General features: G+C 39.2%; 1 protein-coding gene across 2 annotated transcripts in view; it reads left to right on the top strand.

The window, feature by feature from the left end:
• Positions 1-18,278, top strand: part of vcla (vinculin a) — a 187,622-nt gene extending 169,344 nt beyond the window's left edge. Inside the window, exons 19-22 of one of the 2 annotated variants that reach the window (XM_051922957.1) lie at positions 4,404-4,619; positions 8,351-8,554; positions 15,614-15,718; positions 16,273-18,278. In XM_051922957.1, the coding sequence (XP_051778917.1) occupies positions 4,404-4,619; positions 8,351-8,554; positions 15,614-15,718; positions 16,273-16,419 (672 nt within the window). In that variant the 3' untranslated portion in view covers positions 16,420-18,278. The remainder of the gene's footprint in view (positions 1-4,403; positions 4,620-8,350; positions 8,555-15,613; positions 15,719-16,272) is intronic. The other variant, XM_051922958.1, reaches the window with a different exon arrangement.
• The last annotated feature ends 390 nt before the right edge of the window (positions 18,279-18,668 follow it).

Genomic DNA, 18,668 nt, shown 5'->3' with positions numbered 1-18,668 from the left:
ATGTAGGGACTGGGTTGCAGACTGTTTAATAGAATATAATGGAGAATACACAAGTGTGAAATACTGGGGTTTTGGCATCTGTGCAGACACCCCAAGATTTTACCTTTCCTAATTTATACCGTATTGATGGGTTAAATTGTTCAGAAAATTTAAAAGGCTCAGACAGTCTTTGAGACCCTGCCAAAAAGCAGGAACATGCAATCATAACAAATAGCTTTAAAATGCTACACATCCATATTACTAACCGAGAATGCTAAACCGGATGATGGACGCAGGCACATCCGGCAATGGGCCATAGCTGCAAAAAGACGAACTGCGCAGGCGCAAAAAGAGTCCGCAAGAGTCGGCTGAGGAGCCGAGAAAGGCGGACAAAAGAGGGCGAGAGAGGCGGATGAGGGGCCGCGAGAGGCGGACAAGACCACAGAAAAAAGGAGTGAGCACAGGAAAAATGGAGAAATGAGGCGCAAAGAGCACAGAAAAAAGGAAAAGGCACATAAAAAAGTATTCAAACGCAAACAAAGCACGAAACACATTGCACACGAAACTAGACCCAAAAAAAAAAAAAGAGGCTCGCGCACAACAGCAAGGCACCCCCCCCCCCTACAGGCACCGGACGGGACACACACCCAGAGGGGGATTCAACAAGCCCATAGAACACAAAAAAAGAACACAAAACCACCCCCACAGACCCTACAAGCAAGGGACGGGACACACACAAAGAGGGGGATTCAACAACACACAGGAACACAAAAAGAAAGAAGACGCTCGCGCGACAACAATCCTCAACCCCCCCCCCCCCCCCACACACACACACACACATCCATAAGAAGTGACACCCAAAGCCACATATTCTAAAGTGAACGTCAACACCTTCACACTAGACAGCATAGGTGTCAGCATAGGTGAATCTCCTTACAATAAAGCACTATTAACCGTTCAACTGCAGAAAAGGAAACATATTAACAGTGACTGCGATCCTCCTTATAACTTATCCATATTTTGCATGCTGAGAAAGAAACAAGTCATGAATACACGGTCACGGGTACAAAACGAAAAGGAAAGGATAACAGGAACAAACACACGAACACGAAAGAAACAACAAAATAGACGGCTATGCAGCATAGGTGGATCTCATTACAATAAGGCACTATTAACCGTTCAACCGCAGAAAAGGCTCCATATTAACAGTGAGTGCAATACTCCTTATTACTTATCCATATTTCTAAAAGAAAAAATGTCTCGACTCCAAAAACGCAAAGCTCAACTAAAGCTTCTAACTAACGATGTACCTAAAAGTAAAAACTTTATGAACTGCATTAGATCCTACAATAGTTCATTTGCTTTTGCATATACCGGAGTAAATATCAGGCCACCAAAAGGCAATGGCCCATACTGCTTTCGCATATGTGCACAAATACTGCATCGCATTGGAACAGTGCACCCTGAAACAAATCAACAACGCAAATATGCACAAATCTACATCCTAGATCCACATTACTCAAACTATCAATCAAAGTGCTGCATCGCAACAGGCACGGATTCAAAACGAAACACCTCCCGTCTCAGACATACGTTAATGGCAGCGAAGGCTACAATGGGCTTCTCACACAGCACAGGCAAATCGATTACAGCTCCAAAACAACACGTCCCAAATACTACACATGCAACAACGCGCCTCTCAAACGGCACAAGGAAAACATACACCAGGAAAATTCATTCGGATTAATGAATGTCATTTGCAATCATTGTCATTCAGTTCACTACCCTGAAGAAACAACTGGCAATACGTTGTTGTCAAAATGGTCAAATTAGACTGCCTTCTTTACATTCATATACTGAATATCTACAGAAGCTTATAACTGACGATGTACCTGAAAGTGAAATCTTTATCAACTACATTAGATCCTACAAATCGGTATTCACTATGAACATTAAAGGTGGCACTGCACGTGACATCCGTCTTGAAAAAATGTTGTTTATTGATGAATGTTCAATGGCATGAAGTCACTTACTCAACACCATTCATAAACTTCTACAAACGTTTATGAATAATAATATTCGATTTGGAGGAAAGGTACTTTTATGAGGAGGAGATTTTAGACAGTGCTTAGCTATTCTTCCAGATGCCATGCACTCAGCTATTGTTCAGTGCACCTTAAAATACGCAGACAATTGGCATTGCTTTCAAAAGATACAGTTAGTAAAAAAGATACGATGTCCAGAACCAGATCATAACAATTGCTTATTACAACTGAGAGATGGTACACTCACCAATACAGATGGACTTCAGCCACATATTATTACAATTCCTCAAGCCTTTAACTGCGACAACTTAGTTACAGAGACATTTGGAACAGCAATCTCATTAGACCAAATGCCCCTTTTAACACAACGCACTATATTATGTCCAAAAAATATTAATGTGGAAAACATTAATACCCAAGTCATTCCATTACTTCCTGGAGAGACACAACTCTTTCTAAGCTCTGACAAACTTGACTCTGATCACAACAATAACCATCTTAAATGACCTTACAAGTTCTGAGGCTGGAATTACCTTTTACACTTAAACGGCGTGTACAAAGAAATTTTCAAATAAACCTTTACACTGTGCCACACACTTTATTGTTTGCTTTCTATTTGCATCATCTACACCGTCACACTATTCTATATCTCATTCATACATCACGCTCTTTGTCATTCCCAACACCAGGGGTTGGCGAGCGAAGCGAGCAGGGGGCGGAGCCCCTAGTAGGTAATAAAACATAAACTATAAATGCAAAAAACACACATTAAAATGATTTAAGGGTTTTTATTGACCTTGTGTTCTTTTCTGAGAGGTTAATAAATATTAATATCATAAAACTTGTACCATTTAAGCCAAGGGGAGTTCTACTCAAATTTTACAGTTCACTTATAAAAGCACTTTTGGAATACAGAGTACAAATCTCGTGATTAGGCGATGTTCTCATTTTTGTATGTTTGGACATTTTTTGAATGCCTGTTTCGGCTTCTTTCTTAATAGTTCTTTCTCACAATGGGCTTTTTGAGATGGTGAATCATATTTTAGCAATTGCTATTATTATAAAATTATTATTAAATATTAAAACAGCACAAATTAGTATTTTTTGTACCCAGATTTGTTTTTTCCTAGGGTGCCATCATTTTTTCCCATCGCCATTACCACAATGTTACTTCAGTTATTATAGAGCACATTTCTGTATTTGACACGATTAATGTTAGAAGTGTGACTGTATAAAAAATGGTGCATTACATTCATCAACATCTGACTTTGCAGATAAGTCAAAAAATAGTCTTTTATAGATTTCCTGGTACCGTAGTTTTGTTTCTATATTCCTTAGTACAATTAGAGGCACTTGAATTATGATTTAGCTTTCATGAATCATAGGACTGACCTTTGGTTTTGCTTATGGCATTATTTAACACTTCCTCGCCTGGTCATTCCCATTAACTGTGAAAGCCTTTCCTTGTGCGAGGCTTAGCAGACAACATCACAAGTATTGTCATGGACTATTAACAACAAAGCAGCCTGTTGATTTGAGAGGCACCCGAGGCTTCAGTATGCTAAAAGACGTCATTTTGTGAACCTTGAACAAGTCTTAAAACAAGTCATGTAAAACTTTACATGTAATTTCATGAAATTTCCTATGCAGGCAAAACTGCCCAAGCCAGTATTGTGTTCAAGTCTCTCTGTAACAATTTAGCTGATTCTCCATTATCTGCTCTTCCACCTAGTTTGGTATCAACTGCAAACCAGCTTATTGATTATAGTCTTTTCCATATCATTTATGTTTATTTAAAAAGAACAGCGGCATCAGCACTGGTCCTTTTAGAGACACCACTTTTAACATCGGCTGATTCTAAACAAGTTCCACTCACCATTACTGTTTGCTTCCTGTTTTTGACCCAGTTTTGTACCCACCAACAGAGTATGGCTGGAATTTACATTGCTTTCTAAAAGCCTGTCCTACAAGTACATGTTGTAGATGGTTAAGCTTTAAAATTTTGTTTGAATAAAGCCTACCCAAATCAGTGATAGAGCCCCCCCAAAAATGATTAGCAAGTATAGAGAAGTGGTATTCCCAGTAATGAGAAATTGTGCCAGTGACTGTTGGACTTGCTGGATTCTCTGTGAATTCTGAAGTCATGAGCTTTGCTGGTCAGTGTGCTGTACCACACGCAGAAGGCGGCATCTCTCTTAACTTTTCATTTGCTCTCATCTTTTCTCTTACGCACTGTTCTTTCATTTCCTGCAGCCAAATGATTGCACGGCCACTCAGTTGTCATGATTTTCTTCCCGCCGATCTTCCTCTTGCGCCTCTCATTCTAACTTTCTCCTTGTCTCTCCATGCACCCCCCTGCATCCTGCTGCACCTCCCCAGCCCGATGTGACTGATGAGGGTAATGATGCTGCTGAGGCAGACGTAGATATAGATGAGGAGGATGATGCCGATGATGTTGAGTTCACCCTCCCCTCTGACAATGAAGATGATTACGAGCCTGAGCTGCTCTTAATGCCAACCAATCAGCCTGTTAATCAGCCCATGCTGGCCGCTGCTCAGTCTTTGCACCAGGAAGCACGCAAGTGGTCCAGTAAGGTATTCCTGTTTTCCCACTGGCGATTGGCCCTTGTGCATCCAGTCATTCAGAACGCTGACCCATGTTGACTGAATTTGGTTTTTTCTTGCATCACTCTTGGTCTTTGCTGGGCTTCCATTAGTCGTTTTTGTGCTGAATGAATAGTTTGTCTGCACCTTTGAACAATCTGAAACTGGCTTCACAAGTTCTTCAGCTTGCTCTGACGTTTGATTTGATTTGTTTCTGTTGACACCCTTAGGGGATGAAAATGCTGTTTTCTTCAGAATCTAACTTCACAGCTGCACTTCCATCTGGGATCAATTCAAAAACATCATATCACCTGTGAAGCCATGGATGACAGTTTCTCAATGACTTCCATATAAATATTGAAGAAAAAAAGCTCATGAAGTCATTTGAATATGTCTGTCTGCTTTGTTGTATAAATACACTTGCTTTCACCTCAACTAAAGTACAGCTGCACAGTTGCTTGGAGTGCTTTTTTAAAACAAAAAGAAAAAAAAGGAAGATTGTCTGCAGCTTTCTGGGTAATTGGGCAGGTTGATTATGGGCAATTTAGTGTAAATCTCAGTTGACTTTTACTGTTAGTGTACATGCTTGGTGCTTGAATTTACAGTATTTCTTTCACTTTTCTGGACGTTGGGCCAAAATGTGTTGAGCTTTTTAAGCTGTCTTGGGTGAAAGACTGATCTCTAGAGGGTGCAGCGATTCACAAAATGCCCAAGATGAATGATTCGTGACATAGTTTCCTAAAGAGAGAGAGAGCAATTGCATCCAGGTTTTACTCCAGTTGATTTCATAGTCCCAAGATCAGTTTCTACCTGTAATTAAATTCCATGCATATGTAAAGATTGTTCCAAATTTAGTCTTCCCAACAAGAGGCTTTTTATTGTTTATTGTAGTTCACAGAAGTGCAGTCCCTCTCCTCAACCTCTTTGTTAAGTGACATATACCTAAAGGGCTTTTCCAAAGACAAATAACAACTTCTGCGGAAGAGCCTCCCCAGACTTAGTAGAAGTTAAAAGCTATTTTAAAATAAGTCGGAGTAAAAAATTATGATCGCAGCTTGAGCAGGAATGCACCCCTGTAGTCCTAAACTGTGGCTTTACGCCACATACTGAGTGAGCTGCATTATTGATCTTCACCATGGGACCATATTAAAATAAATAAAATAAAACAAAGTGCCATTTGCTAACGAGAGGGCACATCAAAGTGCTGCCTAAAGCAGTATGGCGGTGTTGGACTGTCTCCTACTCTGAGTCTAATTACAGTAAATAAGAGGTTCAGGATAGCCACGGACCAAACAAGGTGGCTGACTACATCATATTTTCCCAATCCTGGTTCTGGAGGATCATTGTGCAGCTGCTGGCTTTCAGCCCAGTGAGGATTTGTTTTTTCTTTTCCAAAGATGGTCCTTAACTAAGTACACCTGATATTGTGGTACACTAACCAAAGTACCCAGTTTTGTATGGGGATAAATAAATAGGTGAAAAACTGTAATTTGGAACTTCAACATGACTAAACAATACCCACGATGAGACAAAAAAAATGTACTCTCAGACAAAAGCTGTAATCCAGTGAGACAATGAAATTATTACCTAAGTTAGTTTAGAAGAAAACACTGTACCTGTGCTCTTAGATGAAATCCCACTTTGGCTGATATAAAAGTCCGTGTCTGCTGATGACAATGTCCTCCCATCTGCCCAGCACAATCCTCCTACTTGATTAGAATTTAAGTCCCTGCATCAACACTTTTTTTTATTACAACCCCTTTCCTTGATACAGCATATATCCTGCATTTTAAGTTGTACCAACACCAATGCACTTGCAAAATATCATGAAAATCAGTTCAGCCATTTTTGCATGATTGCCAAACAGACAGCTGGGTAACTTTATGATTCTGTTTATATAGATTATGATAGCTATAATCTAAGTTTTATATGTAAGTTTAGAAATAGCCAATTGCCTATTTGACTTTTTTAAGAATTTTAATTAAAAGATAGAAGTTTGGAGGGTAAAGTAGTTGTACTAACTAATCATGGCACTGGAGAGTGGTGACATATTATATGTTGATTTGTATATGCAAATAGGAATTTCACTGTACTGTGCACACATGAAAATATTGACCATATAATCCCATATAAATGCGTTATGACTCCCAACTTTTTTTTTTAATCTCTTTATAATTTCTGTATAAAACACATTGTTACAAATTTTGTATTAAGTGAAACACATTCCATATTAGATTATGAAAGGAAAGAGTAGAAAACAAAAAGTTCACCTGGATAGGATGGGCTGTCTCAGACCTGGATTGGGAAATGGAAGTAAATTCTCAACATGTCAGGTTATTGTCATTAAAGGAAAAAGAATAAAAATAATTTAACATGAAAATATTTTTTTCACAGACTTTTTTTTAAAAAAAAAAAAAAAACAGATTTCAATGAGTAAACCAAAATGGTTGTGTGTAGTTGACTTGACAAACCCTGAGTGCATAGGACCTTTTATGCTCGTGTCTTATCTTTGTGCACACAGCCTAAATTCTGCTGATATAAAAATGGAATCTTTTAATTAACTACAGACTATATATACCACATGTTATGTATTGGCTCTGTATATGTATAATAACGCCTATACAAGGCACTAACCTAGAGTTTAAAGCACCCACCTCACAGATTGAGACGCTTCATGATGTCACTTGGGAGAGAAGGTTTAATATCTGCTGTGTTTTCATTTGTACATTAATCGTGTCACTGGGGAACATTTATAAATCTGGCACCTAATTTGTCGTTGGATTATGTTTGAAGTGTTATGTTTGAAGTGTTGCCTTTTGTGTACATTGCCCTCTCAGGACAGTACAGACCACTTGTTTGCTGAGATAAACACCAGTGTTCTAATAAGCCGCTTGGTGGGGATCTGTGTGAAGAAAGCAGAGGCGATTGATTGGCTTCAAATAATAAAACTGAAATGCTTATTTAGAAGCAGACATTCTTCCTTTATGAATTTGATTACTAACTCCTTCATCCCAATTCCTGCATGGATTATATCGGAGTGTGCTTTTTTATTTTGATGTTTACTAGCACAATCATATGTGGCCTTCTAAAGGCAAAACTCTTACTTAAGAATTTATCAGACTAAAGAGGAGGATTTCAAACTGACAAGATGGGGTGATACTCTTTTTTTTTTTTTTTTTTTTCTTTTTTTAATGAATTATTCAGTTTACTGATTTCATTTTGTTTTTTGGAATAAAACATTACTTATTGATGTATGAAAAATTGAGACTTTACAAAGAAATAATATGCATATATTTACATCTGTAACTTAAGAACAGAAAAAAACTGAAACATAAATGTTGGAGGTCTATTTATTTTATTTTTCATTCTTCCCAATTAGTAGTGACTGCTTCTAGCATTGATGCATTAGTGACTTCTGTCTAATTTCAAACCAATTTTTTTTAATATGGCAAGATGGGGGTGTTCCTTTTAGAAAAGGAAGGCTACAACTGAATGTGTCTTGGGATTTTATTGGGAAATATTTTATATCAAATTAAACCTGCTTGTGCTATTTTTATTAAATAAACCAACAGTAGGAGTTCAGGGTGTAAAGTTCACCACTTGCTCGATCTGACAGTCGAGAGATTCTCGCCATTGTTGCATCAGTTTTATGTGTTTCTTTCCAGACGCTATCTTGCAGTTTGTCAGTTATTTCTTGTGCTCTATCTTCCCAAATATCACAGGGTAATGACATCATAGGTGCTGCCAAAAGGATGGCTTTGCTGATGGCTGAAATGTCCCGGCTGGTGCGAGGTGGCAGTGGTAACAAGCGTGCTCTTATTCAGTGTGCCAAAGACATTGCCAAGGCTTCAGATGAGGTCACCAGACTGGCCAAGGAAGTGGCCAAGCAGTGCACTGACAAGCGCATCCGAACAAACCTTCTCCAGGTGAGTACTATCCAGAAATTGTAAGGACTGTTACTGGGGAGGCTGCATTTTGTTTGTTTTACCCCTTTCATTTCACATTCTTTTGGGATCTCTTATGATTTAATTATGTAATAAGAACCTCTTCTAACATACATATCCTTGTGCATTACATATATTTTGCAGTTTCAATATGTCTTTTTAATTAGTCCTTATCCTTTTCTTTTAGTCTCCATAATATAGGTTGGCTTCAGTTTTAGTGAATGATTAATTTCTAAGACTTTTTCAAAAAGGCAGTATGGCCACTTGACAAATGTGCTCAGCACAGACTTTTCTTACTTTATAGAGTCCAGAGACCCTCACAGTTAAGCAGAACTACACATTTCTTTATAAAAATAGCCATTTGGTGATTTAAAGTACACACCAATAATGTTACTTAAATACAAAAGTAGGCACTATTATGACTACACCATAATCCCACAATGCTATAGGACAGATTGCAGTTTAAGGTCCTACTGGTAACATTCACTGATATATCTTGTTTCTCATTTTTATCAGTTTCATTAATATTATTGACTAGCTGTGCTACCCATCTAAGGGCCAGTTTATAATTCACGCTTCGAATGCTTACACACACACACACACACACACACACACACACACATATCATGGCAACAGCATCAGCACGCAAAGAATTTTTATCTTTAACATCTTTCTTCCCTCAACTCACAACTCGGCATAACCTGACATTGTTTTCTCACCATGATGATTTCTAGCACTGCCACCTGGTGGAATCCGCCAGATTTACTTAAAGTATAGACAGTAGAATGCTCCAGAGCAGCAGTGTCCTCAAACTCAGGCTTCATATAGCGTTAAGTATATCCCCAGCCTAAGATGGGTTGAAATCTGTGTAATCCACACAGACTCCAGTGTTAGTGTTTACAGTGCATCATCTGTTGGAACATATTTTGAAATGCATGTAGTATGAAATACATTGCATTTGTCAATCCAACACATGGCAAATTACAAACATTTATAGTAATAAAATACATTACTATAAATGTTTGTAATGCACCATCTGTTGGAATGGAAGAGACACCGCAACCAGATGGACACACAGTTACAAGACACTTATCCTTTTATTAAGGTGGGCGATCAATGAGAACATATTGGTGAAAGGTTGCTTTTGGGGGCAGGAGCGAGATTTTATTGCTAAAGGTCTTTTTCAGAACTGGACTGATTCATGTTCAGAACTGGTTACGGTGGTCCTCACAAACTTTCAGAAGCCACTTTATGGTTGAGTAGGTTGTGATGACACTGATGACACACACCGTTCCTCGGCGAGGGTCACAGTACAGTTGAATGTGTGTGCTATTTTGGGTGCATCTTTAGTCTACCAGACAGTGATGCTACTTTTTGTGTTGAGGGTTTTTTCTTTTCCCCAGTACTGATGCAGTGTCCTCTACTATAATTAGTATCTTTGGTAATTAAAAGCAAAATGAGCTGTGAAGCAAATGGCATTATTGTTTATCCTCTTGATCCCTCATTCAAAATATTAACAAAAATCAAACCTTTAATTGAAGTAAAATAATTGCAAGATAAAAGAAATTCTCACCATAAAACAAATTCTTTTCTAAAGTATTGGCACCCCTCATATAATACTTTGTGCACCACCCCCCCAAGATAGCAGCTCTGAGTCTTCTCCTGTAATGCTTGATGAGGTTTCAGAGTACATGACAAGAGATTTGACACCATACATAGTGTCTCATGATCCTTCAGTTCATCCCATAGGTTTTCAATGAAGCTTAGGTCAGGGGACTGGGAAGGCCATGGCAGCACCATGATTTACTGGTCACTCAACAATTTGTGTGTTGACTTTGATGTGTGCTTTGGATCATTGAACAACTGGAAGATCCAACCACAACCCAGTTTAGGTTTTCTGGTAAGGGCAGTCAGGTTTTGATTTAATAGAGTTAAGTCCATAAATATTTGGACAGTGACACAATTTTCATTATTTCCGCTGTGTATGCCACCACAGTGGATTTGAAATGTATAATCACATGATTGACGTGTAGGCTTTCAGCATTAATTCAAAAGGTTTAGCAGAAATATAGTAGGAGCCATTTAGGAATAACAGCCATTTTTCACATGGTCCGCTCATTTTCAGGGGCTCAAAATTATTTAGACAATTGACTGACAAGCTGTTCAATAGCCAGATCGGAGCAGGCCCCTCATTATTTTATTAACTGTTAAGCAGGTAGAAGGTCTAGTCGATTCCAACTGTGGAATTTGGAAGCTGTGACTGTGAACTCTCAATATGAGGTTCAAAGAGCTGTTCATGCAAGTAAACACAGGCCATCATTAGATGCAGAAAACAAAACAAACCCTTTAGTGAGATAGCAGAAACATCAGGTACATTCTTAAAGAGCAACACCAGAAGGCCTGGACAACCACTGAAGACAACTGTGCTAGATGGTTGCAGAATTCTTTCCTTGTGAATTGGTTTTTCTTCACCAAAAACTGTTCAGTTTTAGAACAATTTTCTTTGGACAAATTAAATTAAGACCAGTATGTACAAGAACAATGAATTGACAAGAATATGGAGAAGAGAAGGAACAACTCATGGTCTGTAGCATACCGCATCATCTGTGAGACATGGTGGAGGAAGTGTAATGGCATGGGCCCGCGAGACTGTCAATGGAAGACGGTCACTGGTGTTTATTGATGATATGACTACTGACAAAAGTAGCAGGATGTATTCTGAAGTGTATAGGCCTATACTGTCTGCTCAGATTCAAACAAACGGCTAAATAGAATGACGCTTCACAGTATAGATGGACAATGAGCCAAAACATACTGTGACAGCAAACCAAATGCTTTTCAAGGCAATGTAGTGGAATATTCTTGAATGACCAAGTCGATTAACTGACCTCAACCCAGTTGGACATGCAGTTCACAAAACTGATGGCAGAAAGTCCAATGAACAAGCAGCAACTGAAGACAGCTGCAGTAAAGGCCTGGCAAAGTATCACCTCAGATAGAAACCCAGCACTTGGAGATGGCCATGGGTTCAGACTTCAAGCAGTCATTGACTGTAAAGAATTTTTAACCAAGTATTGAATATGATCATTATATTCATGATTATATTAGTTTGTCCAAATACTTTTGAGCCCCTGAAAATTGGGGGACCATGTATAAAAATGTCTTTTCTAAATGGCTCATACAATATTTTTGTTAAATGCCTTAAATTAAAACTGCAAGGCTACACTTCAATCACACCTTGATTGCTTTGTTTCAAATGCACTGGCACAGAGAGCCAAAATAATAATAATAATAATTCATTACATTTATATAGCGCTTTTCTCAGTACTCAAAGCGCTATCCACACAGGGAGGAACCGGGAAGCGAACCCACAATCTTCCACAGTCTCCTTACTGCAAAGCAGCAGCACTACCATTGCAAAATTGTATGACTGTCCAAATACTTACGGACCTAACTGTATCTGCAAATACTCAACAGAGTACATGAAATCATGTGGTGAAAAAAACAGCCCCACAACATCAAAGCTTGATGAGGTATTTTTCTGCATGCGTATCATTTTCTGTACACCAAACCCACCTCTGGTGTTTGTTGCTGAACAGCTCTATTTTTGTTTCGTCTCACCGCAGATTCCTGTCCCATTGAAAGTTCCAGTGATGTTGGGATAACTGTAGGCGCTTGAGTCTGTTGTTTGATGGCAGCAGAGGGTTTTTTTCTTGCAACCCTTCCCGTGGTCCTTAAGAATCTTTGACCACTCAAACCATCCTCCTCACTGTGTGTGTTACACATAATGACTGCACTTGCTAGATCTTGTTGCCTTGAGGATGTCCGATGACATGACTAGGAATTATAGGGGATTATGGGCTACACAATTGCCTCGTGACTTTTCAGCACAGCTTCAAATTTCCAAAATACAGTCGGCTTACAGCAGTTGGACAGCCAGTTAACATGCTGTTTGACAGTGCCCGTGGCTGTGCAAATATTTTCCAGGCACAGGTAGTACAGCTGCAGTCTTGGCCCCTCATTTTCCTTTTCTATTGTGTCATGGTACAACAAACCCCTGACATCAGACAGAGGGGCCTCTTGTCTGTTTTCCTTCCTTGCGGCCATATTCTATGGATTGTATTTTCAGGTGGGCACTCATTGGATGCTAGTTTTCACACACAAACAGGAACCCGTTCATATGACTTAAAACAAAATCAAACCTGTCTGATTATGACAACGTCAGTTAGCAAGTTGCAGGCTGCCATGACTGTGTCACTGGGAATGTCCTACTACACAATGTGTGGTCATGGGAGCGTGCAAAGTCTTGCTAAGATTATGAAAGTAAAGACCACAACTGAAAATCACTGGAAAAGGCATTTAGTGCGACATCAGCTTTAGCCAGCACCCTTATAACTGGTCTGTGTCACTTCTTCAGAAAAAAATGACACGGGCAGGCCACATCAGGTCTCTTTAGGTAGTTTCTGTGAACCAAAATACCCAAATTATGGGGAGTAGCAGCCAGATGATGACTTGCTGCTTGTCCATAGTCCTGGAACTTGTAAAAGAGGTTCATGCGATCCCACTCCTTCACTGACTCGTTTATTCTCCAAGACCACTGAGTGAACTACAGAGAGGCACGAGAGCATGTTGACGTAGGCCTTCATATAAAAAAGAGGAGCTTATATTGTATTTACAAAAAACAATGTAGGTATGCATACTGGTGTTCACCTTACAGACATTCAGAAAGGTATGCATACAGTATAGTGTGGTCTTTATTATTTCAGCTTCCTAAGAAAATGATTCGTTTTTGTGTGTGGACTATTGTGATGTCCCTTTTAATTGCGTCCGCCAAGGAGATAGATGTGGCACATCTTCAGTTGGTGCAAAAGGCAGCTGCTTCTCATCTTAACTGAAACATCTTATTCCAGGGTTGCCAGTGAAGTTCAGAATTAATTTTAAACTCCCAGCACTACATGGTGAAGCCTCACAATATATTTCTAAAATGTTGTGGTCTTACAATCGTAGATCTTAGATCCACCAATCAAGTTCTTTTGGCTGTATACAGAAATTAAAGGGGTCTGCACCCCCAGCGGTGGAATGTTTTTTGTTCTGAATATCTGATTTGATGAACATTTTTTAAAAACATTTTAACAACTATTTTTATTCCATTGGATTTATTACTTTTTGATATTTGCTTTATTGCTGTTTTGTGTGAGTCATTTTTATGTACAGCACTTTGTAATGTGGGGTCTTTCCCAGAAAGTGAGATTAGATAACCCTGGATCTCAGAATGAATTCCAACTTGCTTTAGCGTGATTTTGGCTCATGCAATCCAAATAGGTTGATCCAAATTAATGCACATTCATTTAAAAGTGTATGGAAATGAGTCGATCACTGAACAGCCAATCAGCCGTGGACCACAAGTCTTAGGGCCAGTTTATACTTCATGCTCAGAACGCTTATGCTCACACATCATTGCTGCCACGCGTTCCCAGCTTTGTTTTGATGCGTCCTCCGAGCACGTCGTCAGAAGTCAACGCAACACATGCACAAGTTGCAGTACCAGCAAAAATACGGGTGATGTGTGTTTAAAGTTTTGGTACGTGATGTCAGCATCGTTGTACTATCAACATGTGATGGCAACAGGATCAGCCTGCGTCATACTTCGATGTTTGATGCAGTGAAGCAAATCATCCAATTTAAATGCTGACATTTCTAGCATAGGCATTACAAGCGTCACATATTCCCCATTGTAGTGACGTGATACATTTAAAGGTCTCGCATACCATCTGTATCGGTGTTGCTATATATATATATTTGTTTTGCACCTTTGCAACAGCATCAGAATGCAAAGACGACAAACCGGATGTTGTTTTCTCACCATGATGATGTCTCACTCTGCCACCTGGTGGAATCCTCCAGATTTACTTACAGTACAAGCGCAAGTATAGACAGTCGACATGTTGCGTAGTAGCTGCGTCCTCAAGCACATGTGTCAGTTAGCATTAAGTATATCCACAGAGGGACCAACCTTCACACCAGCAGAGCAAGAGGGCCTAGTGGCAGTGTGTGAAGATTCTCACAAAAGAGGAGCAAGCAGCAGCAGCAACTAATGAAAGGGAGATGGCGTAAAACAGTTAAGTAGTAAAATCTGTGCAAACATTGTGTGGTGCATTGTTGCACTGTGCAAAATGTACCCCTGATTATATTACTCTACTTGAAATGCCTTCATAAAAACATTGTATTTCATTTTTGCAATTTTAATATCAAAAAAGTGTAAGAAAGACCAATGACATCAAGTGTTCAGCAAACATAATTATAGTTGTCACTGCAAGAGATGTCAGACTTTATTCTGCCTGCACTGAACCCTGCATTGTGTGATAATTACATGACAGAATTGACCAAAGGTTAATTACTTTCATGTACAAATCGGCAACAGAAGAATCACAGTGCCCACTCTTTGAATGGCACCTGATTGGCCGCCACATTTGTACACTAATTATGTACTTGACATCTCATGGACTAGAGAGAGCACACACACTGATAATTGTATGGAGTATCTGATATATACAGGAGACATGTGCATCATTCATAAAAACCATCAGCTAAAAGAACTGCAGTGCAATGCAGAAGCCATTTTGCTGTCTTCTTTCCTTATAGAACCCCGAATTGAAACTGCGTTAATAAACTTATTGGGTACGAAGGCGAGAGTCTTTAAAAGGTGAGGGACTACGTGGAAGGGATGAAGGCGGCCTGCTTGTTCCACCAGTCAGACTACTGTCTGTTGTTATTGCTCAAAAATGTCAGTCGTTCAAATTCATTTGCCCTTCCTGTAACTTTGTGGAATTCCTCTTTAATGGCGGTTATTTATTTCTGCCTTAGAAAGGCAGTCTGTGTGTTTGTGTGCGTGAAGTGCCACATAAATAAAGGTTTGTTTACTTCAGATAAAGTTTCTATGATTTGTCTTTCATTCCTGTAATATCAAATGACATACATTTGTAATGGCCAAAAGTTTCTATCTTCATTCTGTAACTTCCTGTTAACTTTTTATCTTTAAAGGTCTGTGAACGGATCCCAACTATAAGCACTCAGTTAAAAATTCTGTCAACTGTCAAAGCCACCATGTTGGGACGTACTAACATCAGTGAAGAGGAGTCTGAGCAGGTAAGATGGGGAATGAAATGCTGAAATAAGTTGTTGATTTGACAGTCTGTTTTGTTAAACTTGACTTGCATGAATGGAATGTCTTTTTATTTTAATAAAATATATACAAAAAAAATGTAATGCATAATTTCCCCCGTGTTTGCCAGGAAATAAATGAAACATTCCAAAACGGGGGCTCCACGGCATTCTTGTGTTTGATTAATGTAAAAAATGTCGAGCACCCTAAATAACATCTCGACAAACCAACATGCCAGCTGTAAAGTGACATCAGTATATGCCTCTTGTCTTGTGCCAGTGCTGCATTATCATTTTTAGCAGCTTGTGGCTGGCTACATGGCGGGGCCGCCTCACACCTCTCCAGTTGGCCTGCTAGCCTCGTCACTTTGGGAGGTGCTGCCATCTTTGTATGCCTTTTCTCCTGCTTCTCCAGTTGGGTTTATTGGCGTCTGTGCATTGGCCCGCTATGAATGGGGGGTGTGTTTGTGGTCACCTGGCATGCCAAACAGCCTGGTGCGGAAGGCGGTAATGACGCTCTTGTTGTCTGTCACTTGTAGGCTACGGAAATGCTGGTCCACAATGCACAGAACCTGATGCAGTCCGTGAAGGAGACGGTGAGAGAGGCAGAGGCCGCCTCCATTAAGATCCGAACTGACGCTGGATTCACTCTGCGCTGGGTCAGAAAGACTCCATGGTACCAGTAAACTGAGGAACAGGACAGGAAATGTAAGGATTTAGCATAAACACCAGAAATCCTATCTATCCAAACATTTTGAAACCGAGACCTCTGTTTGAACACGGTTTGTATTAACAACAAAACAAAACCTAAAACCTCCATATATGAATGCAGTATGTACTGAAGTCCCATGTTGTTGGCAAAGGTTTTTATGTAATTATGCTTTTCAATGATATGATATGCAAATTTATTCAATTATCATTTTGAGGGATAACAAATATATATATATATTTATATTTTTTTTCTTAAAAGTCCATCCTCGTTCACATGTTTTCTTTTCTAGTTCAGTTAGCATATATTTCAGGTATCTGAGTTGGGAGCGCTCAAGACTCAGACCTCGGACAATCCTTCACGTTCACAAAGATCACAATACTGTAAGAAGGTTGCTTGGTGTGACTTTGTAACCACACAAAGGTACAACGTGTGCCTGTGGTCCACATGGGCAGTCGTGGACAAAATGACAATCTGCCGAGTGACATCTATGTAACTCTTTCTTCTTTTGTTTTGTTTGTTTCACCTTACGGCATGGCAGTTTGACGTGAGAGAGTGAGAACCCGTCAACTGAAGCGTCAAAAGGGACACTAAAATAACACTATGGCCTCCACTATCTTGCACTTTTTACCTGTACTGAGATTGGCGGAGTAGTAAACACTGGCCGAGGTGAATGATTTTGACCTTTTTTTTCACAATAGATGCATTTTTATTTAACTTTTTGAAGCAAAACATGCCAAAGATCAGAAGCTGTTTTTTCTTCTAGTTTCACATGAGTTTTTTTGGTGCTTTTTCTCACATAATCATTTTTTGTTTTCCCTATGCATTTGTATTTTTCCTAAACACTAGTCTTTGTAGTTAAATGTATATTTTTAAATACTATTAGCAACTAACTGTAAAAAGTTAGTTCTGGTTGTTGGTAGAATGTCACAAAGCTTCAGGAGATCCTTTTACAGTTAAATTTTATCAGCAGTCTTTCGGTGAAGTAATTTTTTTATAAAGTATTAGCTGTGTGGATGATTTTTGCAAAGGAGAAAACAAAGACGTGTATTTGTTAGTTCAAAGAGAACGTGCGGAGCATCTGTTACTTAATAATTACTTCCCTAAAGAGTTAAGCAGATGAAAACATCCGCCTTCTTAAAGTAGATACAAAACAGTGAAATGTTATTCTTTGGAGACGCACTTCTCAGCGTTTGCCTCGATGACATAGAAACTTTTCTAAAGGAGATGGCCAGCTGCACTGCCAAGTTTGAGAGTGTAAAGCTTGCTGATGGGAGAAATTTTGAACCCGTTACTGGGGTGCAAACTGTCGTCTGGACAACTAGTGGCCTTTTCATTTTTAAAGAGGGGTGACATCTTGCTGTCTGTATGTGATGCTTCTTACATATTTAAATATCATCGAGACTGAAAACCTACTGTAATCTGAATGTAAATAAAACATTGGTCTTATTTCTTAGAATATTTTTCAATTAATCTGATACACCTTGTGCCTTGTTTGAAATTTTTGAAAGATTTATGGACTCTATGATCAAATGTCTGGATTGTTTAGGTTTTTTGTTTTTGTTTACAACCCTTTTATTAAATGGGTATTCACATTTTGAAATACACTGCATCCTAATCTGTTACCCTGATCTTCATAGGGACTGGCATGGCTACTTCTTAAAATAGCAGCAATATTCTCTGGCTGGCTCCTGATGCGTCGTCGGCGCTCAAAGCCTTCTGTCAGATTAGAATGGTTTTTTTCTTGGGATTTTCTATCGCCACGTGTCACTCTTCAAATGTAGCTGGTACACCTTGTCATTCACTGCATTTTTGTAATAAAATTTTATAACAGTATTTTTTGATGTTTTCTTTTTTTCCTACGTATTTTATTCCACCCGCTTCTAATGTTTAACATCAAAATAAAAAATGGTGAATAAAGATGCGGGAAAATGTATTTACATGAATTATGAATTCTACCTAGCAAAACCATGAAAGTGACCAGCTCCGTGACACAAAGTGCACTCGCTCCTTTATCATCTTCAAGCATGTTGGTTTTGGGGATCAGTACTGCAGAGGGGCCACCGATACTCTGACACATCAGATAGTGTAAGTTAGAAAAATGGAGAGAACCTCACGCACAAAGGGAATGTAGACAGACAGGAACTGGGTATGGGATTCTAATGTGGGGGACACCACGGGGGAGTGAGGGTGCAGCTCTAACCATGTAACTCTTACAGGTCCATG

Source organism: Erpetoichthys calabaricus, chromosome 2 (genome assembly GCF_900747795.2).
Source record: "Erpetoichthys calabaricus chromosome 2, fErpCal1.3, whole genome shotgun sequence".
NCBI classification, from domain to species: domain Eukaryota; kingdom Metazoa; phylum Chordata; class Cladistia; order Polypteriformes; family Polypteridae; genus Erpetoichthys; species Erpetoichthys calabaricus.
Note: the sequence above shows the minus strand (reverse complement) of the source record. Positions and strands in the feature narration are given on the sequence as shown.